The sequence below is a fragment of the Sarcophilus harrisii genome, chromosome 2 (assembly GCF_902635505.1).
Source record: "Sarcophilus harrisii chromosome 2, mSarHar1.11, whole genome shotgun sequence".
Classification (NCBI taxonomy): Eukaryota; Metazoa; Chordata; class Mammalia; order Dasyuromorphia; family Dasyuridae; genus Sarcophilus; species Sarcophilus harrisii.
In genome coordinates this window covers 139,061,468-139,086,668 of record NC_045427.1, presented here as the reverse complement: position 1 = coordinate 139,086,668, position 25,201 = coordinate 139,061,468, and the positions used below count along the sequence as shown (strand labels likewise).

General features: G+C 33.3%; 1 protein-coding gene across 1 annotated transcript in view; it reads left to right on the top strand.

Moving 5' to 3' along the window:
* The window catches only part of FZD3 (frizzled class receptor 3), a 74,238-nt gene that overhangs the window by 13,340 nt on the left and 35,697 nt on the right, over window positions 1-25,201 (top strand). Inside the window, exon 2 of the mRNA XM_031950929.1 lies at window positions 2,208-2,736. Coding sequence (XP_031806789.1) covers window positions 2,548-2,736 — 189 coding nt within the window. The 5' untranslated portion in view covers window positions 2,208-2,547. The remainder of the gene's footprint in view (window positions 1-2,207; window positions 2,737-25,201) is intronic.

The following is a 25,201-nucleotide window of genomic DNA, read 5'->3' as shown; positions in this document are numbered from 1 at the left end:
TTCCAATAAGTTATCTAAACATTCCTCCAAGAAAAGTCCTTTCCCCCACATTCCTGGTCAATTAATCCAAACACTTCAGAGTGATTGTGACTGATAATAGGTATCACTTTCCATTTTGTAGTTTATTCATTTTTAACCTTTACAAATTAGTATCAATATTGTTTGATTTACCTATATTGCTGATACTGTTTTAAAAGTTGTGAATGGTTTAAGTTGTATGAGCAAGGAACTGCCACACATATATGAATAGTTTTATGTTATCAAAATTTAGGTTTATTTAGTATGTTTAATGATACACATAGTTCTTTTGTGATGTATGATAATTAGGCATAAATAATAAATTGTACATATAAATGGATTTTTTTTTTTCCCCTGAGGCAATTGGGATTATGTGACTTGCCCAGGGTCACACAGCTAGGACGCGTTAAGTGACTGAGGTCAGATTTGAACTCTGGTCCTCCTGACTTCAGGACTGGTGCTGTATCCACATACAAATGGATATCTAATGTTACTGTCCTATAGCCAAAAGAAAATTTGGAGTAAACTGGGAATCATGGAGATGAGTACAGAGGAAGCTGCTCTTTTAAAAAGATTTACGATTTGGGGAGCTACAGGTCATTGACTTCTCTACTTCTCCAGCAGGGGGTGCTAAAATCATGAGCACAAAAAACTCCTTTAGGTTTTTCCTTTTCCCCACAACTTAAGCCCCTTCCCTTGTGTAGAGAGGAATCTGCTAATTTTTGTCTGGAAACAGAGGTCTTAATTTCTGGCAGATAACAAAGGGGTATGACATCCATAACAGGGAGTGGGAATGTGACCCTCCTTAAGTCAGCAGACCTGCACAGGAAATCTCTGTTTGACTACTTTACAGTATTGCAGGTAGCTGCACCTGTCAGCCAAGGGCTTCTGGACCGAAGCCATGAGAGTCAAACAAGGAAGAGTTGGCAACCTGGGTTCCTTTGGAGCTAAGAGGAAATACAAGCGAGTAGTCTCTCTCTTGACTTTTGCTTAATTAGGACAAACATTTTCTGTAGCTTTATATTTTCACATAGTTTTAGATTAAATTTCAAAGAATAAAATCTTTCAGCTACATGTCAGAGGTGTAAAAGCAATCCTTGGCTTATGAATTAAGTTTTTTAACAGAATTTAATTATTTCAGCTTTGGAACAATTTTCCACCAGATCAAAGTTCTCAGTGGTGGTTGGATTCATAGGCTAGCACACAAAAGGCTGTAATTCATGTACTTGAAATATGTTGCTAATTGACTAGCTGTTGTTTGACCTTGGGCAAGTCACTTAAGAGTTCTATTTCATTTTCTTGTTCTATAATAAAGAAGGGGTGGACTAAATCAAAGCTTCTTTAATTGGATTGCAACTCCCATGGGGTCACATAACTGAATGGGGGTTTTGTAAAATTAAGATTATTAGCAATAAATATGTGATATGTATACCTATTTACATATCTATATAACCAGGGTCTTATAAGAATTTCTTGGGTGAAAAAGGGTCACAAATGGAAAAAAGTTTAAAAAGCCATGGACTAAATAACCTTTAAGGTCTCTCTAAAATTCTTTGATTCTGCTCATTGAATAAGTTAATTAATTGAAAGAACTGAGTTTCTTTGGAATGGAAAAGATGAAATTCAGAAAGTATTTGAAGTACTGTCATATGGTGGAAGGATTAGATTTGTTCTCTTTGGTTCCAGAAGATGAAATAAGGTGCAGTGCTTGAAAGTTACAGAGAGGCCAATTTAGGCTTGTTGTCAGGAAAAATTTCCTAATGATTGCAACAAACCAAAAGAGGAATAGACTTTTTAAGAGGAGGTAAATTCCTCCTCCTTAGAAGTTTTGATGACATTTGTCAGGCATATTATAGTCCCTCAAAAAGTAGTCTCATTTTAGATTCTGTGACAAATAAAAAAAAAACCTACCATACAAAGAACTATGATTATCAGAATCACATAATTCAATATGTGAATGATCTCTGATAAAAACATTTAATTTATCTAAAAGTGTAGCTTGTAGATGGTTTCTATTGTGACTCAACTCAAATAACGTTTAAAAATTATGCAGGAATATTTTATGATGATGCTGTATATATTTTATAGTATATATAATTACTGTCTCTCACCAAAGAATTTAAATATATGACTACACAGTATTCTTAGAGGAAATACCTGATTTTTTTCTCCTCTTTTATGTTTTTCAGATCTGTCAATTAGAGGAAGAAATAGCTGATCTATCAAGATGGGATCTATTGTTTGGGAATGTGGTTAATCAACTTGACATGTTAGTCAAATGCAATCCATATAATAAAATGAAAAGAAAAGACAAGATGATGTCATTTACCTGTATTGTGAAACCAAAAACAAATGCCTTTTGTCAGATGAGGTTAACAAAGCTCTGTCAATGCAAAGAATATTTAACTGTTTGCAAAGCTTAGCAGCAAGAAATAAGGAAGTTTTTTTCAAGAGACCTACAGGTGCATGATATCTAAAATTATATTTTAATAGGCCTATTTATCTGAATATTATTCAGTTCCAAGAAGAATGGCTATAAGTTGGATATTATCCTATCTTTGGTCCATGACTATGTTTGTGGGGTATATAAGTGGGCACAGTTTATTTTCTTGTGAGCCTATCACCTTGAGGATGTGCCAAGACCTGCCTTATAATACTACCTTCATGCCTAATCTTCTGAATCATTATGATCAACAGACAGCAGCTTTAGCAATGGAGGTAAGAATTATATTGCTGTTATTTATATATAGTCATATTTATACATTAATAACTTTTAACACATAATACATATAAAATACATTGTATATATGCATATAAATATCTTAATAAGAAAAACATATCACTTTTGACATTGAATATTCTGCATGATTGTTTCATTATTTTTTAAAATTCATATTTGACTTAAATACATAATAGACTGGAGAATATACAAGGGAAATATTTGTTGATTTCTTATGTTGTACTTTTAAATGGTTTAAATTCCTTGTGTAGAGCAGACATTCTCTAACCATTTAGAAGTTTGAATGTATTATAAAAATACTACTATCACTTCATGTTAAATTATATTATTTTTGTCTTTAAAGTTGTATGTTTTGTTAGAAAAGCTGTTCAGGTAAGTGGAGATGGAAAAAGCTTCTGTCATTCATGATATGGATTTACAGTAAGTTTATTGATTCTTATAAAAGAATTATCTTGTTTTAGTTATCAAGTAGTTTAGTTATCAAGTGGGTTTAACAGATTTGAATTTTTTTTTCAGATTTGAATTTTTAAAAATTCATTAATTTCTAGTTCATAACTATTTTGACAGAAACCCAAGAAAGTCTAATTCTAAACATCTGAAATAGTTGATGCTATTGGAGTTGTGAATTGAATTAAAACTAATGTCTTTATTTTAAATACTTTATTAAGATTCTTATTGAATTGTAAATAATTCTTTAGATAACTTCCCATGGTGGTTTTTGTCTATTTATATGTTTCACCTGAGGAAACTAAGTAAGTATTTGTTATTTTCAGTAACGTTTGAGTAACTAGCAAGACATCATTTAACATCTTTGAAATATAAATGTTTTGTATGTATTTTATATTACAGACAAAGATACATTTTCTTTTTTACTTGCAATATAAAAGACTTTTAAAAATTTTGATATGGAAGTAAACACATTGGTGAAAATCTGTTTATTTAGGAGCATCTGGGTGGCATAGTGGATAGAGTACTAGCCCTGAAGTCAAGAGGACCCGAGTTCAAATCTGGCTTCATATAACTTAACACATCACACTTCCTAGCTATATAACCCTGGGCAAGTCACTTAACTCCAATTGCCCCAGCCAAAAAAAAAAAAAAAAATCTGTTTACTATCAGGATATGTTTTGTACTCTGGCTTTTATTCACTTTGCTAATGATTTTAGAAGTTTTAAATCATACTGTTTTAACTTTTATGTACTTCGGAAAGTCAGTATTTTCTTAGAAGCTTAAGAGCACATTACTATATTAAGTAAAAGTTGTGCATGAGAATTGGGTTTGACAAAAAGAAATGAGAATTATTGGCAGTCATTTTAAAACAGATTAGTTGGCATCCTATTGATTGTTGTGAGAACTACTCATTTTCTCTTCCCTAATATCCTCTCTTCTTCCTCTGTCCCTCAAAATGTAGAAGCAACTTCTAACTCAGTGAAATATTGTACTTCAACCTGGAGGGAATCTTTTAAAGTGGTAATGATGCGGGGAAAGATTCCAATCTTTGATTCCCAACCCCCCTAGCTAATGTAAATTGCCCTTTGACTCACAAATCCTGGTCCCTTTGAATTCCAATAGAAGGTCCGGACCTATCCCAGCCCCACCCAGATCTGAGCCAACTTTGGGGCTACATCCCAAAGCCCCTCGAGCTAAGTCTCCGACTTAAAAGGACCACACTAGGAACCCCTCTTTGCAGAGATTCCAAACATGGTCGCCATGTGAGGACCCTCTGTCCACTGGACCCTCTGTCCAGTGCCCTCCTTATCTCCACCTTCACCTATCTCCTACTTCTAAACTCAATAATAAACCTCTTTTATTAATCTAGCTCTCTGGGCCAATAAATGCTTTTATTGGGAATCCGCGCCGCTTCTAGACCTCATATACCGCTAGACCTCATATACCGCCGTATCCTTGCGCCGAATCTAAGAGGGTTGCAGGGGAACTCTGTTTGACTCCCTGTACCCCAAACCTGCCACTAGACCTTAACTAAACCCTAATTTCATTTAGGTACCCCAAATGTAGACCTCAACATGTGGTCTACCCCTCAACGTTCGGTTCCTAACCTCAACAGTTAGACTTACAACCATATTGTTTAAAAAACAATAGAATATAGTTAGGACTGACTAAAGCACTAATTGATAATTTTCAATTTGATTATTGTATTTTCCTGATGAAAAGAAGTTGTTCATTGTTGAAACTCTTTTTGCTCTTCTGCCTACCTAGTAAGATAAGATCCATGATTTTGGTTGGCAGAAGCTCTAAAGGTACATGGAAAGAATCAACATAATTTACTAAGTGCTACCCTGGAGAAAAATTCTAAAGTCTGAGGATACAGACAATAAGTATAACTAATTTGATGTGAGAGCTACACTGTCTCATTGAGAAATTTTCATTGAGGTGATTTTAGGTCCTTACATTACTGCAACTTTTATTTTTGTTCTATGAGCAGTGTTTAATATTTCTGTGATCTACTTTAAATGCTAGCATTTGAGTAGAGATTGATGATCCCTTGGAGTTTGCAATTTGAATTGTAATTACAAAGGTAAATTCAACAGAGGTATTGTTTCATCAAAGCAGCATACCTAAGTATTCCCTGGATTAGCAAACTCTTCATAATGGAATCATGCCTTCATTTTCCTTGCTGAAGAGTCACCTTGTGTCCCTATATCTTAGTATATAGTGCCTGGTACATTGTAGTACTTTTATAATGCTCACTTATTGACATATTTTCCTGAGTCATAGCATGTTTTGTTGGAAGATTCAATTAGTGGTTATTTTCCAACAGCATATAAACAGTTAGCTACAAAACAGTTGCATGTATGACTAGGTCTATATCCTTATTCCTGTCTTCTGTTAGTTTTATACAGATTTTTGTATATTATGGTATTTTAATATACGGATCAAAGATTATATGGCTGACTTAAAAAGGCAGAGTGGTATGAATGGTACTTAGTGCAGCCTGGCTGAAGAGAGCACTATCTCGGATTTTTCAGGTCTGGTCCAATAAATAAAATGTTCTTGATAACTGTAGATTTTCTCAAAATTCCTTTTGTGGCCCTATATTTTCATAGAATCATATAACCCAAGGATTTCATGGGAATTGGAATCTGCCTAAATGATGTTGGCTAGAAACTTGGATTTCTAGTTCCTGGCCTTTTATTATAGAGAAGGAAAAAGTAATGAAAAATTTAGTTGTCTGCTGAGAAATGCACAAATTATGATGTGTTTTTTATTTTGATGTATTCAAATTTGTGTGTACACCATGTATGAAACTAGGAATATTTGTGTATATGTGTGTTTATGCCTTGTGAATCTCTGGATATGGTGTATTTCTGTGTGCTTTTGTGGAATTTTGATTTTGACAAGAAACATTGACATTATAGTGACTAAAATATATGATGATTTGTGCCAGGTGATGGTGGGTGTGTATATATAACTTCTACTATGTTTTTGTTTGTGTTCTTTGTCAGTGATTCTCAAACAGGACTTTAAATGCTACCTTAATTTTGTAGACTGACCTTCCATTGCTGTTTTTTTTTTTTTTTTTTTTCTAAGTTCCCTAGCAGTCCCTTATTTTTTATCTTGGTATAGGTTTTGGTTTTTTGTTTTTTTGTTTTTTTAATTTTTGTTATTTTCAGATCTGAATTTTCTCCCTCTCTCTGCCCCTCCACTCACTGAAAAGGCAAGAAAAATAAAAGCTAATATAATTGTGTAAAGTCACACAAAATAAATTCTGGCATTAATTGAGGTGAGAGGAAGGAAGGAAAGAAGGAGAGAAAGAAAAAGAAAATATGCTTTCATTTCAGAAGGTGAAAAACATATTTCATCATTGAATCCCTTTGAAATTGTTGTTAGTCATTGTGTTGATCAGAATTACTAGGTCTTTCAAATTTATCTTCATAATATTGCTTTTATTGTATAAATAAATTGCTCTCCTGGTTCTGCTAACTTCACTTTGTTTAACTTCATACAAATCTTTCCAGGTTTTTCGTCATTTCTTATAGCATAAAGGTACCTCACCCTATTCACATATTTTGTATACATTCATATTTGTGTGTGTGTGTGTATATATATATATGTATATATATGTATGTATGTTGTATATGCCATATATATTGCATATTATATATGTATATGTGCCATAATGTTCATATAACTTGTTTAGCCATTTCTCTATTTATGAGCATACTTTCAGTTTCCAGTTCTTCACCACCATAAAAAAGAGCTGCTATACATATTTTTATGCATGTAGGTCCTCTTTTGTCTCTTTGAAGTATAGATGTAGTAGTAACACCACTGAGTCAAAAAGTATTCAAGTTTAACAGTTTAATAGAATGATTGGAACAATTCACACCTATAGCAAAAGAGCATTAAAATACTTGTTTTTGCATAATGTTCCTAACATTTCTCTTTTCCTTTTTTGCCAGTTTACCCAATCTAATGGATATGAAGTGGTAATTTAAGGAGTTGTTTTAATTACTACTGGTTTAGAGCATTTTTCAGATGACTAATGAAAGTTTTCATTTCTTTGATTTTCTATTCCTAAACTTTGATAATCATTCAGGGAATGGCTTTTGTTGTTATAAATTTTACTTCTGTGTTTTAGAAATGAGTTCTTTATCAGAGGAACTTATTGCAAACCTCCCCTCCTCCCTCCAATTTTCCAGCTTCTTCTCTAAGTTTAGCTGTACTGGTTTTGTTTATGAAGTGTTTGTTTTACTCCCTTTGAACCTCTCTGTCTCTTATTTGGTCGTGGTCTTTTCCCATGCATAGATTTGACAGTTAATTTCTTCCATCAACTACTACTTTTCTTATGAGATCACTCTTTATGTCTAAAATATAAATCTTTTCTGAGCTTGTTTTAATATATGTGAGAGTTATTGGCCAAACAACTTTACAGTTTTCCTAAAAATTTTTGTTCACTAGTAAGTTCTTTTCCTAATAGCTGGTATATTGGAGTTTTATCAAAAACTAGCTTATCATGCTCATTTGCTTCTGTATGTAGTGTACTTAATCTGTTCTGCTGATCAATCATTCTATTTCTTACCCCATATCAAATTATTTTGATGATTACAGTTTTTTGGTATAATTTTGTGATCTGATGCTTCTAACTCTTGTTTTGGGGTTGTTTTTAAATTAATTCCTTGAATATGCTTGATCTTTTGTTTTTCCAATAATATGCATTTTTTCCTGATTCTATATGGAATTGGTAATTTGATAGGGATGGCATAAAATAAGTAAATTAACCCAGGAATACAGTAATTTTCATTATATTGACTCAACCTACCCCTGAAGAATAAATTCTCCAATTACTTAGATTTTCCCTTTATATGTATAAAGAGTGTTTTGTAATTTTGTTCATGTTGTTTCTATGTTTGTCTTGGCAGGTACACTCGCAAGTGTTTTATGTTGTCTATAGTTATTTTAAATCGAATTTCTATATCTCTTTTTGCTGGATTTTGTAGATAACATACAGAAATGTTGATTTATGTAGGGTTTTTTATGCTTGCAAGTTTTCTGACAGCATTGTTTCCATTTTTAGTTGACTGCAGGATTCTCTAAATAAACCATCATATCTTCACAAGTGATCATTTTGTTTCCTTTTTGCTGATGATGCTTCATTTTCTTTTTCTTGTCTCATTGCTAGAGCTAAAATTTCTTTTTCTTCTTATTGTTTGTCCTTCATTCTCCAAGAAGCCTATGACATCAAGGAGGTGATCCCATGACATACAAGTGAATTGGATTTAAGTGAGGGAGGGCTGTGCAAGATCACCTGCTTCACTTTCTTCTCCAGAGCCATCTAGGTCCAGTGGCAAGATACAGATCAGGATGACTGGAGATGGCCCTGGATGCAATGAGGGATTGAATAGTAATGGTGATAAATATGTTTGCTTTACTTTGGGTCTTATTAGGAAAGCATTTAGTTTGTTCTTGTGGTTCTTTGTTTTAGGTAGAAACTACTTAAAAGTTAAAGGAAAACTCTGTATTCCTGTGCTTTATAGGACTTTTAACAGGAATATGTATATAATGTCTTTTCAAAAACTTTTACTGCATCTATTGAAATAATCATATAATTTTTGTTGGGTTTGTCACTAATATAATCAATTGTGTTTATGGATTTCTTAATATTGAAACCAGCCTTGTATTCTTGGTATAAATTCAGCCTGGTTATATTCTGATATTTATGATATATTGTTGTAATCTTATTTTTTGCTAGTATTTAAATTTTTTGCTTTAATATTCATTAGGGAAAGTGATCTATTGTTTTCTTTCTTTCTTTCTTGACTCAGCTTGGTTTAGTTATCAAGACCACATTTATGTCATAGAAGGTCTTTGGGTAGGATTCGTTTACCTATTTTTCAAACAGTTTTTATAATATTGAAATAAATTGTTCTTTAAAGGTTTATATTGAGCAAGGAACAAGTTCTGGGAGCAAATTATAGTTGTGTGCTTCTATTCCCAGGAGCAGAGGAATGAGTGATTGACTTCTATTTTTTAGTACAACTTGTAAACCTGTAGTGGAAAAACTAGGGCAAGAATCCCAGACCAGTCAGCATTTCAGTTGCTCTGAACTTAGAAAGCCTATCAGAAAACTAATAGTGACTGAGTCAAGCAGTAGTTTACTAAACTCTTAAACAAGGAAAAACCAATAGACTCAGACCTGGGTCAGGAAATTCCAGTCTAGGAAAGCAGAGAACAGACTTCATCTCATATCATACTTCTATGAGAGCACTGAAAACTGAAAAGGCCTCTATCCAGAACTGTGAAAGCAGTTGAAAAACACTGGAAGAAAGGCCAATCTTCCCTGCCAAAAAGTGCACAGAGCCCAGTGTTAATATAAAGTCCAGTGTCAAGAAATTACTGGAAGAATGCGCAAACAAACAAAAAATAACCCAGAAGAGAATGATACTAGCAGATCTTCAAAGAAAAATGTAATGTAGACATATATCCACCAAAAATTCCAAGAAGAGTTAAAGCAAGAGTTTTTTAAAAAATGGAATTAAAAAGTGATTTTTAAAACCAAAAGGGATTGATAAGAGTTTTTTTTAAATAGGAAAAACAAGAGTTAAGGGGTAGAGACATGAAAACAGAATTAACTGCTCGGGGAAAAAAATACAAACTCTTACCAAAAGAAAATCATCCCTTGAAAATTGGCTAATGAAAATGAATAATTTCATGTTATTTTTCAGTCATGCCCAACTCTTCATGACCATGTGGATCATACTGTCCATGGGACTTTCTTGACATAGATATATAAGAAAAGTCATAGATTGGCCTTTTCCTTCTCCAGTGGATAAAGGCAAATACATAACTAATTTTAATTCCCATAACCTGCATTAACAACCTACTTTACACAATTATGAGGAAAGCACTTTGTAAATCTTAATATAGAATCATATGGTTGCAAGGAAGTAGTAGGAAAGGAACTGGATTTGGGACTAAAGCACCTGGTCAAATCCTGGGCAAGCCTATTTATAATTGACCTTCAGCAAGTCATTTAACCTTTATGGTTTTCAGTTTGTACATCTGTAAAATGAGGGAGTTGGATAAATAAAATCTTAATATATTTCCTTCCTATGCTAAATCTTTGAGTCTATTATCTTAGAAGCCATCCAGTCTGAACAATACCTATAATAGATTCTTCTACACCATACCTAGACCATCTTTGCTTGAAGACCGCCAGTGAGGGGAAATTTCTTGCATGCACAATAATCACTGAGAAACTATCTCAGTGAGTTAAATCAGATTAAGGGTAATGCCTTAAAAGCTGTCTGTGGGTTAGAATTATGTCTACCCCAAACGTGAAAGATTTTCCGTGGTGGAATGGGCAAATAAGAACAGTTTGTTCCAGTGGCCATGAAGGTAACTGAAGTAGTCACTTTGAAATTCTTAGTTTGGTCAGACATCAGAGGTTCCAAGGCCATCTATTGAATCTTGGGTCATTATCGACAGTCATCTTGACTTTAGTCTGGCCACTGAACTTTACCAATAATGTTATCTTATATAAGAAACACTTAAAATAGAAGGACAGAGGGAGAAGAGTCTTATTCTTTTTTTTAAAACAAGATGAAAATTTAAAGAGATAGGTAAGGCAATATTGTTAAGGGCTTTAAAAGTTAAACAAGAGGTTATATTTGATCCTAGAAGCAATAGGGAAACACAGCAGATAATTGCATAAAGGATCTTTAACCTATCATATCATGGCAGAAAAATAATGTTAGTAACAGACTGAAGTTGGGAGAGATTTGAGATTGAGAGAATAAGAGGTTATTAGAATAATCTAGGCAGGAGATAATGACTGTGTGGATAGAGAGGAGAGGTCATATAAGATGTGTGGAGGTAGAAATGATAATATTTGGCATTTGATTATTTAGGGGTAAAGAGGTAAAAAATTGAGAATAATGCTATGGTGACAAACCTGGAGATTGAAAAGAATGATGATGCTTTCAACAGAAATAGTGAAGTTTGAAAGAGGAGAGAGATTTTAAGAAAAGTATGAGTTCATTTTTGACCATGTTGAATTTGAGATGTCTCAGAGAAATCCATTTTTAAGTAATTAACACATTGGTGATACAGTAAGACAAAAGTTATGGAGAGAAAATGGAGCTGGATATATGGGTATGTGAGTTAATCTTCATAGATAAGGTTACTAAAAAAGAGAGTTTAGAGACAGAAGTAGAAGAACTAGGATAGAGTCTTGGAAAATAAGACAGAGAAGAAGCAGGCAGATAATTAAGAGGAAGGAATCAGGAGAGAATAAGTAAGATCTGAATGGGGTGATAGAGATAAATGGAGTGAACCTTAAAGGAGGGTTTTCTTAGTATTAGTAGCAGAGGGAGGGTCTGGAAGTGACAATGATAAGCAAAAGTTATACTTACTCATCATGATCCAATATGTAAATAGACCTGAGTGAAGGTGCATCAGTACTTAGAAGGATTTGACCTGAATTAAGGTGCATTCACTACTGTAGAATGTAGATGCAATGTCTTGAGAGAGCAAAATTTCTGTGAGTGGAAGATGTGAGTGAAAGAAAGAAATCTAAGAGGAATGGTAAATTAACAAAAGAACCAAGATTTCTCATATTTTTCTTAATGTGCAATAAACAGTCAGACCAGATATCATGTAGATTTAATTATATTAGTGCCATACTAACTTTGCCAATTACTTTGTTTTGAGGGGTTTAAAATGTGCAGCATGGTTTTCAGGAACTAAAATTGGGAAATGAATAGAGTCAGTTCTAAGTGTCTTGTCATTTCATGGCTTTGAACTGCTCTACATTTTAATGACTGATTTACCCATGAAAACATTGTGCACCGCCCTATAGAAAATACTATAATTTCCATGTCACTTTAATAATTGTCTATTCTGTGTCTCATATATCATAACTATATTTTTTGTGGAATTTAACTGACAGAAATGGAAGGCATAGTTGGTTTTGTTTGTCAAGAGGACCTTGACATCAGAGAGGCAATGCCATGACTTTCAAGTGAATTGGATTTAAGTGAGGGAAGGCTATGCAAGGTCACCTGCCTCACTTTCCCCTCCAGAGCCTTCTGGGTCCAGTGGCCAGATGTAGATCAAGATGACTGGAAATGGCCCTGGATGAAGTGGGAGATCTTGGCCTTTCTAAGCTAAGGTTTTCAACAGATCTCAATTTGACTGAGGCTGCATCCATTCAGGAATTGTGGCAAAGAATATCCTCTTTCACCTGGTCGCTCCTCTTCCCCCTCTCCCCCCTCCAAATCCAAATAAATAAATCTTGGGTTTCGGGTCAAAGCAGAAATGATTGCTATTTACATTCAAAGTTATTGACATACTGATAACATATCATCTCTGTCTTGAAATGTAGTATCCTGTTTACATTAAAGGAGACTACTAGAGTAAGAAGAAAGTAAAGGCAATTAAGGTGATCGTCTAATAGTCCACTAAGTGTCATTTGAACTTCTGTGATAGTTTTTCCACCCTTGACAACAAAGTGGTAAAGTGCCAAAATAAAATTTCTAGAGCTCTAAAATACTAAGAATCCCAAGATTTTTGGAGGAAATCTTTGATAATGGCTATTTTATGTGACAGTCTTTTATAATCTATTAAGGAAAATAATGTAGCCAAGAAACTCAATCTACTTTTGATAGGGCATGCATTTTCTTTTATGGCATAGATGGGGTACTCCCAGAGGTACAGCACAAATATGGTAAGTAAACTATATTAGATTTAAAGTAAAAATCAGAATGTCACTCTAGGTTATCACAAATCTGTTCAGGAAGTTTTAAAGGATTTCATTTACAAAGTATCGGAATGTAATGGAGGCAGTTTTATTATCAAATGTTTGAAGTATATATTCCATGTGTTGAAAGTGATTTTTTGCTTTTCTTCTACCTCATCTTGACTAAGTGACATGTTTCCTGAAGTTCTTGTTTGGGGTTGAACATAGCCTCTTGTAGCCTCTCAGTTTGGAAATGAAAGTAATTATTGATTTTTACAAATAATTGATTTACTGGGTCCAGAAGACCATGCAAAGACATTAAGTATCTTTTCTCTTTTTTTCAAATTAAATCTTATTTTTAAAAAATTGACAAGCATTTTTTTCTCTTTCTCATTTTACTTTTCTCCTTAATGAGAAGAAAACCCAAATATACATAGTCGAGCATAACAAATTCATACATTAGTCATGTCCAAAAATATTATGTCTCATTAGCATATTAAATCCTCTCTTAGGATATAAGTAGCATTCTTCATCATTACTCCTCTAGAATCATAATCAGAGTTCTTCAGTTTTTCAGAATTGTTTATTTTTACAATGTTGTTATTTAAATTAGTGTCCTAGTTCTGTTTATTTCACTCTGTATTAGTTTATACAAATTCTCCCAGCTTTTTCTGGAACTATCTGCTGTAACATTAGGTAATTGAAACTGCACAATGTAGTAACTTTTGTATCAGAATTCCAAATTGCTTTCCAGAGTAGCTTGAGCAGTCCACAGCTCCCCTAACAGTGCATTAATTTACCTTACCATTATTTATCCCTATCCTTTTTGGGGTCAATTTTGTCAATCTGATAAGTATCAGCTAGAACCTGAGAGTGGTTTAATTTTCATTTCTTTAATTATTAATGATTTGAAACATTTTGTCATGTGGCCACTGATTGCTTTTGTTTCTCCTTTAAGAAAAACACCTAATTATGTTCTTTTGTCATTTACTAATATAAGAATGGCTTATATTTCTTACAAATATGAATCAGTTTCATATATATATTTGTCTTAGAAATAAGTTCTTTGTCAGATAAGTTTGTTGTAAAGATTTTTTTAACCCAGTTGTTTCCCTTCTAATTTTAACTGCAATCATTTACAAATATAGTTAAAGAATATTAATATAAGTAATATTAATTATATATTTAATAATATACATTAATAATATATACTAATTAATGTAATTAACTAGTTTACAAAAAACTATTTAATTTTCTGTAATAAACATTGTCTTTTAAAAATCTCCTGTTCTCTCTACTCTTTGTTTCATCATGAACTCTTATTCTCTCTATAGATCTGAAAGGTAATTTCTTTTATGTTCCTCTAATTTGTTTATAATATAACTTTATCCAAATCATGTATGCATTTGAACTTTTCTTGGTATATGGTGTGAGGTGTTGATCTAATCTAACTTCTCTCAAAGAATACTTTCTAGTTTTCCAGATTTTTTAAGGTAACTTGATTCATGGTCTAAGAAGCCATACTGCTTCTGTGAATATTGTATTATTGTGATTTATGTATGGAAGAAAACACTTAAAAAGTGTTTACTCAGCCTTTAAGAATGCCTTTTGACCTATCAAGAAAAATACTTTTTTTAGTCAGCAAACAAACACAGTAGAATTTTGTTTTCTTTAGCCCTTTGAATCATTTGCTAAATCATGCTACGGCTACACTCACAATCTTGCTCCCATCCTTCCCCTTTTCACTGCTCACAAAGCCACCATCATTGCCCTTTTCCTCAAGGCTCTCCTTACTGCAGTCTGTTTACTGCATGGCTGACAGAATGATTTTACTCAGAGCAAACTTGGCTATGTTACTCCCCTACATAATAAAATGTCTGTTCCCAAAGAGATTATAAAGAAGGGAAAGGGACCTGTATGTGCACGAATGTTTGTGGCAGCCCTTTTTGTAGTGGCTAGAAACTGGAAACTGAATGGATGTCCATCAGTTGGAGAATGGCCTGAATAAATTGTGGTATATGAAAATTATGGAATATTACTGTTCTGTAAGAAATGACCAACAGGATGATTTCAGAAAGGCCTGGAGAGACTTACACGAACTGATGCTGAGTGAAATGAGCAGGACCAGGAGATCATTATATACTTCAACAACAATACTAGATGATGACTAGTCCTGATGGATCAGGCCATCCTCAGCAACAAGATCAACCAAATCATTTCTAATGGAGCAGTAATGAACTGAACTAGCTATGCCCAGAAAAAGAACTCTGGGAGATGACTAAAAACCATTACATTGAATTCCCAGTCCCTATATTTATGCACACCTGCATCTTTGATTTCCTTCACAAGCTAATTGTACAATAATTCAGAGTCTGATTCTTTTTGTACAGCAAAATAATGTTTTGGTCATGTATACTTATTGTGTATCTAAGTTATATTTTAATATATTTAACATCTACTGGTCATCCTGCCATTTAGGGGAGGGGGTGGGGGGGGTAAGAGGTGAAAAATTGGAACAAGAGGTTTGGCAATTGTTAATGCTGTAAAGTTACCCATGTCTATATCCTGTAAATTAAAGGCTATTAAATAAAAAAAAAAATAAAATAAAAAATAAAAAAAAAATAAAATGTCTGTTAAAATGAAATTCCTCTGTTTAGCTTTTAAACAGTCTAGCCTCAATCTACTTTTCTAGCCATGTTATACATTATTTCCCTTCCTTTATGCTACAAGCCAGTTAAACAAACCTCTTTGCTATTCTTCACATATGACACTCCATATCCTATTTCTATGTCTTTGTACCAGCCATCCCATTTGCTGCAATGCTCTCCCTCCTCCTTTACCTCTACTTCTTTTTTTTTTTTATTTTATTTTTTTTATTTTTATTTTTTTTATTTAATAGCCTTTTATTTACAGGATATATACATGGGTAACTTTACAGCATTAACAATTGCCAAACCTCTTGTTCCAATTTTTCACCTCTTACCCCCAACTCCCTAAATGGCAGGATGACAGTAGATGTTAAATATATTAAAATATAACTTAGATACACAAAAGTATACATGACCAAAACATTATTTTGCTGTACAAAAAGAATCAGACTCTGAATTATTGTACAATTAGCTTGTGAAGGAAATCAAAGATGCAGGTGTGCATAAATATAGGGATTGGGAATTCAATGTAATGGTTTTTAGTACCTCTACTTCTTAGAAATCTTTGTTTCCTTCAGGATTCAGTTTAAGCACTATCTTTTACATGAAGCCTTTTCTGATCCTCTGGTTCATCGATCCCTAAGCAAAGTTGCATTGATTTTATATATATATATATATATATATATATATATATATATATATATATATATATATATTCTATATATATTTATATATGCATCTATGTAGCTAAATATCTCTCCCAATGATGGTAAGATTCTTGAGGGCAGCTACTGTTTCTTTTTTGTCTTAGTATCTCCAGTGCTATTATAGCTCCTGGAAAATAGTAGATATTTAATCAATTCTTTTTGATGGACTTCTGTTAGAATTCTTACAAGGTGCTAGGTCGCTGGAATTAATAGAGACAATAATTATCTAATTTAGCATGGTACTTAACAGTTCTCTAGTTCACTAATGAACTTAGGACTTAATAGAGTTCACCTTTCACACCTTTAAGATCCACACCTTTAAGAGAGCATATATAAGCTAGGAGCCTCAACCAGGATGGAGTCCAGGAGATTCACAAGTCAGAAGCCCACAAGCCCACTCTCGGAGATAGAGTCAAATTCATTCCAACTTCCACCTTTGTGCTGGCTGGAGACATTGGGAGGACAAGAGGCTGAAGCTGGCAGAGGCAAAGGACTAGCCACAAGAGCTCTCAGAACCAAGGAGAGAGATAGGCCTCTAAGAAAGCTAACCAGGCCCAAGGAAGGAGACAATACTTGGAAAGAGACAATAAAGGATTTGGACTTTTAACTCCTGACTGCATCTGGGGTGATTACGCTGAACTGAAAGGAAGGCTATGTCCAGAAGCTCCCAAAAAATCTGCTCCCAGAGAATATTATATTTTAGAGAAGAATATTACATTTTGGCACCCAAACGTGGGACAGACATGATCCTGATTTCAGTAGAAAAGTCTCCTCGATCCAGAAATTAGGGTGAGTACAAAAATAGGCAAGGAAACTTTGTTAAAGGGCTAAAATAGTATTTCAGCTAAAATGGGACAGATCTTTAGAAAACAACCTTCTGTTTCTCTTCAAGGAAAATGTGTAGAGAGCATTGTCAGTTATGAAAAGTCAAGGTTTGATTATAATTTGGGAGCAGACCACTGAACTTTTAGAAACTGTACAGTACACATCACCTTGGTACTCTAAGGAAAAAGAATTGAATCCAGATGAGTGGAAATTAGTAGGAGAGCAACTAGGTGAATACTACAATTCCAATCCAAACTCTATTTCCAAAGATACACTTAATACATGTAATTTAATAAAACTGGCTTTAGGAAATTATATAAGTTATAGAATAAGGAAAAAGATGAAAGAGCAGGAGGGGGAGGAGCTAACTAAACTAGGTGAAAAAGATGAAGAATCAAATAAGAATAGAGTTAAGTATAATTCTGAATTCTCTGAGATGTCAGGGTGCATGTGACCACCTCCTTTTTATGGTGTTTTTACTCCTTTTTTGAGCAGTCAGGGAAGGCATGATCACCTTCTTTTTGTGGCTTCTCACCTCCTTGAGAAATCAGGGAGGTCATGACCACCTATGTTCTAAATCAAAAGAAAGCGGGAGATGTTAGGATTCTTACAAGGTGCTAAGTCACTGGAATTGATAGAGACAATAATTATCTAATTTAGCATGGTACTTCACACCTTTCACACCTTTAAGAGAGCATGTATAAATAAGCTAGGCGCCTCAACCAGGATGGAGTCCAGGAGATTCACAAGACAGAAGCCCACAAGCTCACTCTCAGAGGTGGAGTCAGATTCATTCCATTTTCTACTTTTGTGCTGGCTGGAGGCTGAAGCTGGCAGAGGCAAAGGACTAGCCACAAGAGATCTCGGAACCAAGGAGAGATATAGGTCTCTAAGAAAAGCTAACCAAGCCCAAGGAAGGAGACAATACTTGGAAAGAGACAATAAAGGATTTGGACTTTAACTCCTGGCTGCATTTGGGGTGATTACACTGAACTGAAAGAAAGGTTGCCTCCAGAAGCCCCACAAAAATCTGCTCCCAGAGAACATTATATTTTAGAGAAGAGAACATTACAGACTTCTGTGACAGTGAAGATATATGGAGAGCTGTATACCTTTTTTTGCAGAGAGGTGGCACAGTGGGTAGAGCACTGGGTCTGGACTGAGAAAATTCTAAGTTCAAATCCAACCTGAAATACTAAGTAGCTGTGTACCATGGGCAAGTCATTTACCCTCTGTTTCCTCAACTTTAAAACTGAGACAATAATAGTATCTACCTCCCAGGATTGCTCTGAGAGAGGATCAAATGTACTTAATACAGTGCCTACTACATAATGGGCATTATATACACGCTAGCTATCATTATTATTACTATTATTTATACAGTCAGACCTTCTACATTGTGGGTATGGTGCTCCTGTGATCTGGAAAATTTGCATAAAATTTTTTGAGACTTTGTGTACCTGAGAAGTCTATGGTTTTATTTTCTTTTATGAGATGTTTACAGTGCATTATAAAACTGAGTAAAGTATTTGGTCATAGCCTATATTATACAATGCTATACATAAATATTGTACATTTCTGAGTTTCTAAATATTTTCTGTCTTCTATTAACCTTCATATGTCATATGTAGCTTCTCCAAAACTCTCAAAATATTCCCATTTAATTTTTTATGCTGACTTGTAGGATATCAAAATTACAATATATTGAAACCATTAAGTGGAAAGTTGTGATATAAAACCATTAATGCCTTTACAATCTATAGAATTATCATTACAAACTATAGAACATCATTTTCAAAACCTGCTTGTTGCTATTTCATCTTCATTAAGGATATCCTAAATGTGAGTGTATGCTAATAAAAATTGTGTGAAGATAGGAAAATAGATATGATTTGATAGTTACATCAGTAACTATAATTGTCATGGTTACTATTGAGGAAGGCAAAAGGACTAATTAAACTTGAGATTTATTCCTATTCTATCCTCTTTGATATTTTAAGAATCAGTTTCTCAATGTCCTCAAAATTATATCATCAGTCATTAAGCATTTATTAAGTGCTTATTCTGTTCTAGGCTCTCTATTAGATACTGGGGGCCCAAATGTAAAAGTAAGACAGTCCTTCTCCTTACAAATTTTGCATTTTATTGCCACTTCCATAATAGATCTCTGTGTATTTTTGGTCCAGTTTCACTATCCTCCCATCTTTTCTTCACTGCCATATTCTCAAGAAATACATCTAGAACTACAATATTAGTCAGTCAGCGAGCCTTTATTAACCATTTATTGAGCTGTACTAAACTCTGGGAACACAAGTACAAGTAGAAAGAAAGAATCAAGCTCCCTCAAGAAACATATATTCTAATGGAGAATTCAACACATAAAAGAAGCTGAAAAAGAATTGAGAGAGAAGGTACATGGTAGATAAAGTTTGCGATATAGCTTAAAAAGGAATAAGATATGGCTGGCCTGAATATTCATCTTAAATGGAAATTTAAGGAGAAACCAGTAAATCAAAGGGAGAGACTACAAGGGTAGAATTCATACTTACAGTGTATGAATTCTTAGTATGAGTGAGTCTTCAGTATAAAGAGCTAAGGCAGGGTAGAGGAAGTCCAGAGTACATTACAGTCTGTAGAGAAATTATTTAGGGCTTAATGTTATGGTTGGACTTGCATTGAAAATTTTTTATTTTTGTAATAGATTCTAACTTCTTTTCCTTTTTTTTCCCCCCATCTATTTTTTGATCTTTTGGTTTTATACTTAAATTCATTCAGTATAATTTCGCTTATTTTGATTTCTTGCCAAGCTTTCTTTAATTTTGTAACAATAGTTTCCTGAAGCCTTATGAGTGATAATTTTCTTCCACTCTTTTTAATAAAATTTTATAAATGAATTCATGTTCTAAACTGATGTCAATGAATGTTTATTAAGCACTTACTACATGTAAGACTTTATTGTCCTTGGCTGTCATATCTTTATTGAGCACAGGTAGACGTAATGATTCGTTAGTTTCCTCATGACAGTAATTGGTTTATATCAACTAAACTTCCAGAGGAAATGGTCATAATTTACATTTTTGTTTTAATAGTAAATTGAAATAAATCTGAATTCTATTTAAGTTAGGGTTGCCTCAATTATAGTCCATGTTTTCACTTTTTTTTTCAAGTTTGGTATTTATATCTTTACTCTTTATATACTTTTTATATACTTTATATACCCTTTATATCTTATATCTTTGCTCTAACAAGTTAAGGGTCTGACTATACAGAGACATTTGATTCTGGAACAGCAGTTCCATTTGTCTAACTAGTCATTTCATGACTATTAAAATATAATAAAATATAATTAATTTTATTTTTGTTGTGTTATTTAGTGCTTGCTCTGTCCAGTGCCTCTTTATTCTTCTTAGTGATGTGTGATTTTTGTGTGTGTGATTTTACTACAAGCCTTTTGGCTTCTCTTTATTTCTCCCATTGTCCTCTATATCTATCTTTGCACTGAAGTTATTGAATATTAAAGTACATGTACATTTAGGTTAGGTCTCACTGAATTGGTTTTCTCTAAAAAAAAAAAAAATACATTACCAATAACAAAATTGATCTAGAAGAACAAAATGTCAAGAATATCAAGGTACAGGGGAAAATGAATGTGAAAGAAGGTGGCCTAGAAGTATCAGATCTTAAACTGTATTACAAAGTAATCATTAAAACAAACTTGTACTAATACTTAGAAATAGAGCAATAGATTATAAGGTACAATAATTAGTAGCACATTCGCAATAGCAAGTGACCATATCAAGTGTTTGGTAAACCCCAAAATCCAAGTTTTAGTGACAAGAACTCACTATTTAACAAAAATTACTGGGAAAACTGGAAAACAGTTTGGCAGAAACTAAGTATAGATTAGCATCTCATACTTTGTACCAAGATAAGGTCAAAATGGGTATGTAGTTTAGACATAAAGGGTGACATCATAAGCAAATTAGAATGGAAAATTTTACTTGTTAAACTTCTGGATGAGGGGAAAATTTATGCTTAAACAAGAAATAGATGGGATGTAAAATGGAAAACTTTGGTTACATTGAATTGAAAAGGCTTTGCACAAACAAAACCACTACAGCTAAGATTATAAGAAAAATCAGAAAGTAGCAGGGGATTTTTTTTTTTTTTACTGTAAATTCTCTGATAAAGGCCTCATTTCTCAAATATCTAGAGAACTGAGTCAAATTTATAAGAATACAAGTCATCCTCCAATTAACAAATAGTCAAAATGATAGCCTTCAGAAGAAGAAATCAGAACTACCTAGAGTCATGATTTTAAGATATTCTAAATCGCTATTGACAAGAGAAATATAAATTAAAACAACTCTGAGCACACCTATTAGATTGTCTAATATGACAGAAATGGAAAATGTATATTGGAGGGGATGTGGAAAAATTGAGACACTAAATAGCAGAGTTTTGATTTTAACCATTATGGGAGAACAATTTGGAATTATGCTCAAAGTGCTATAAAATGGTACATACCTTTTGACCCAGCTAAGTCAAAATCTCTCTCAAAGAGATCAAAGAAAAAGGAAAAAGGTATACATATGTAGAGTAAATAAATACATTTAAAAAGATTTATATGTATAAACATATTTATAGTAGCTCTGTGGTGGCAAAAAAATGAAAATTGAGATGTTCTTCATTTGGGTAACGATTGAATAATTGTGATTTATGATTGTGATGGGATACTTTGTGTGATAAAGAATGAAGATCATGATGCTTTCAGGAAGAATCTGGAAAGATTTACATGAACTGGTACAAAGTGAAGCAAACAGATCCAGGAAAACATGGTACACGTTATCAGCAATATTGTATGAAAACTTTCCCCCCCTAAGTTGTCTGTTTTATTACAAGGTTAAAGGGGAAAGAAATATTGTGTAATGGAAGAATACTGGGGCAAGATTCAGAAAATTTATGTTCTAATTCTAATTATTCTATTAACTTGTAATGTGACGTTGGGTGAATCACTTAATACTCTGTTCCTTAGTTTCTCCTATTTATATATGTATCTGCTTTCCTTGTTTCATAGAAATGTTCAATTGAATTATTATGAAAGTAGAGATAATAAAAATATCTAATGTTTAAATAGTTCCTTAAGGTTTCATATTCATTTGAAACCTTTACATATATTAAGCTCTTTTGATATATCTACTTAGTAGTGTGTTGCTATTAATCCCATGTTAATAGAGGAAACTAAAAAAGCTTTGAGGTTAAATGACCTTACCTAGATTACAAAACTAGTAATGTAAATATATGTGCCATGTTTTAACTGATGGTGAAAAGTATATTGGAAGCTTGAACTATACAGGATATACTGCTTCTCATGATTCTTATCAGAGTTAAAGACATTTTCCATAAGATTTCACTAGTTTTAGGTGTAAGGAGTTAAATTTTCCTCCTCCCCCTCCCTCTTTTTTGTGTGTGGAGGGAATAGATAATGGTTATAATCACTTTGCTTTATCAAGTAACTGGAATAATGGGCTGCTCTAGGGGATGATCCTAGCCCCTCACAGTTCTATCCAATCCTAAGGCTAGAATCAACTCTTGGAAGAAGTTGTGGATACTTTTCTCTTCTTCTCTCCTCCCCCTCTTAAGGAGACTCAGCCACTAATATTTCCTACTTCACTGCAGTTTAACCTTTGACTCAATAGGGAAGCAGACTTTTAAAGAATAGGAAAGATAGGGAAAGCATGAAAAAAGAGGAAAAAATTAAAGAGAAATTAAGAGAGAATTTAATTCAAGAATGTGTGATTTTGTTATACCAGTTTAACTGGTGTAAATTTCAATCTTACTGTAATTTAGTCTTGGATATCTTTTAGGGTTGTATCTCCCTGCAATCAATATGGAGAAGAGCTTCTTTAGATTTAGCTAAGATGGTACTTAAATAACATGAGTTTGTTGTTGGACGCATATTTGAAATCTTTCCCAGATGGGAAGAATCTGATAGATTTTATAGTATGCCATCATTATCATTGATATGAGGTAAACTCTAATGCTTCTTTGGTGGCATTGGAGTTGGGCTCCCTTAACCAAATTCTACTAGTTTCTTTCTGGTCTGAGAAAATAGTTGGAGAGCTGTTTGAAATGAGCAGTTGTGACCAAAGCTAAAACTAGCACTGCCCTTCTGGAGGTACTTCCATTTATCTAAAAAATGAGATTCTTGGCCCCTCTGTTTTATTTGGGTGTTGTTTTTAGATAAATAGAAATATTTGGGATATAAACCCAATAGAAACTGCTGGATCAAAGGGTATGCACAGTTAGCCCTTTGGGCATGGTTCCAAATTGTTCTCCAGAATGGTCGAATCAGTTCACAAGTCTACCAACAATGCATTAGTGTCCTAATTTTCCCACATCCCCTCCAACAGTAGTCATTTTTTCCTGTCATTTTAGCTAATCTGAGAGGCATGTAGTAGTACTTCAGTTATCTTAATTTGCATTTCTCTGATCAATAGTGATTTAGAGCACCTAGAAAAAAGATATTAAGAAATAATGTTAGAAAAGGGTCTGGAAGTGACAGTTACTTTGGTATTTTACTTATTTGCTTTCATCTTTACATATCTTTTTAACTAAAAAAAAATTTCAAAGATGTTTGTCATTATATCAGTTCTTTACAGGCAAAGCAGTGCAATAGGCATTCAGAAGCATGGCTGAACTGAACATGGGTCCATCCCCAGAATGGTGACTCAAGAAGGAACTCATTAATGGGAAAAAGGGACTGACATAGGAGAGAGAAATTGTGGAGAAAGCCAAATGTGTTTAGGGAAGAGAAACACAGCTGAGAGGAACATGATAGAGGGAATTACTCATTGCCTTACGCAGTTGCATGATGGAGGCATATATGATCAGATATTTTTTGAACACTGATGAAAGTCTATATCTTGTATTGATATAATAATATGATACTACTGGCATTAAAAATAATATTGCACTTAAATTTGAAGAATCAACTCCACATATATATATATATATATATATATATATATATATATATGATAGGACAATTTTATCTTAAAAAGTTATCTGAGGACTTCATTATAAACTGAATGAATGAATCAATAGTGCAGTATAGCAGCCATCAAGTAAGTCAGTCTTGGCTTGCAGTAAGAACTTAGTGTACAAAATTAATTTGGTAATAGGTTCACTGCAATCAGTTCTGGTCTCACCATATTTGAAGTATGTATTCATCTCTGAGCACAGTGGATGGAGGACATTTGATAAGCTAAAGAACAGAGGAGGGCAACCAGAATGGTCAAGGGCTTTGAGTTTATATCCAAGGAAGATTAGTTGAATGAATTTGATGTATATCATGGAGAAGATTGAGGGGGTGAGGTTGGAAGGTATATATTAGTTATATTTAAAGGATTGTCATGTGTAAGAATTTGATTTATTATATTTGGTCTGAAAAGAACAAATAGCAATGGGAAGAAGTTGCAAAAAGGTAAATTTAGACTTTTGATAAGAAAAAATTTTCTCACTATCAGAGCTATCCAAAAGTAAAATGAACTATCTCAGGAAGTAGCAGTGTCCATTTTACTTTTAACAAAGACTAAATGACTATTTGTCCCATATGTTATAGTAGAGTTAAATCTTGTTCAGACATGAATTAGACCAGATGGCTTCTATAGTCCAATTCTGTCATTCTGTGATTTTTTAGCAATTCTTAGAGGGATTGAAGAATCGATTCAAAATAATCTACAAAAAAAAAAATTCTAAAATAACTGATAATCCAAAATAATTTTGTACTTCTGCATTTCTAGAAATGCACATCTACTTATGTTGGTACAAATTTTTTTTTATTATTTTATTTTTCTAAGGGTAATAATTGATTTATTTTGCTAAATACTGTAAGACAGGAATAAAGTGGCTCTACGGATTTAGACATTTCTAAAGTGAAAAGTTTTAATACTTAGAATCAACCACATTTATTTCTTTTAAGCAAAAACTGTTCTAAATATATAGCTGTTTTCCTTGAAAAATTACATATCAGCAAAACTGCCCTTTAAAAAACTTGTAAAAT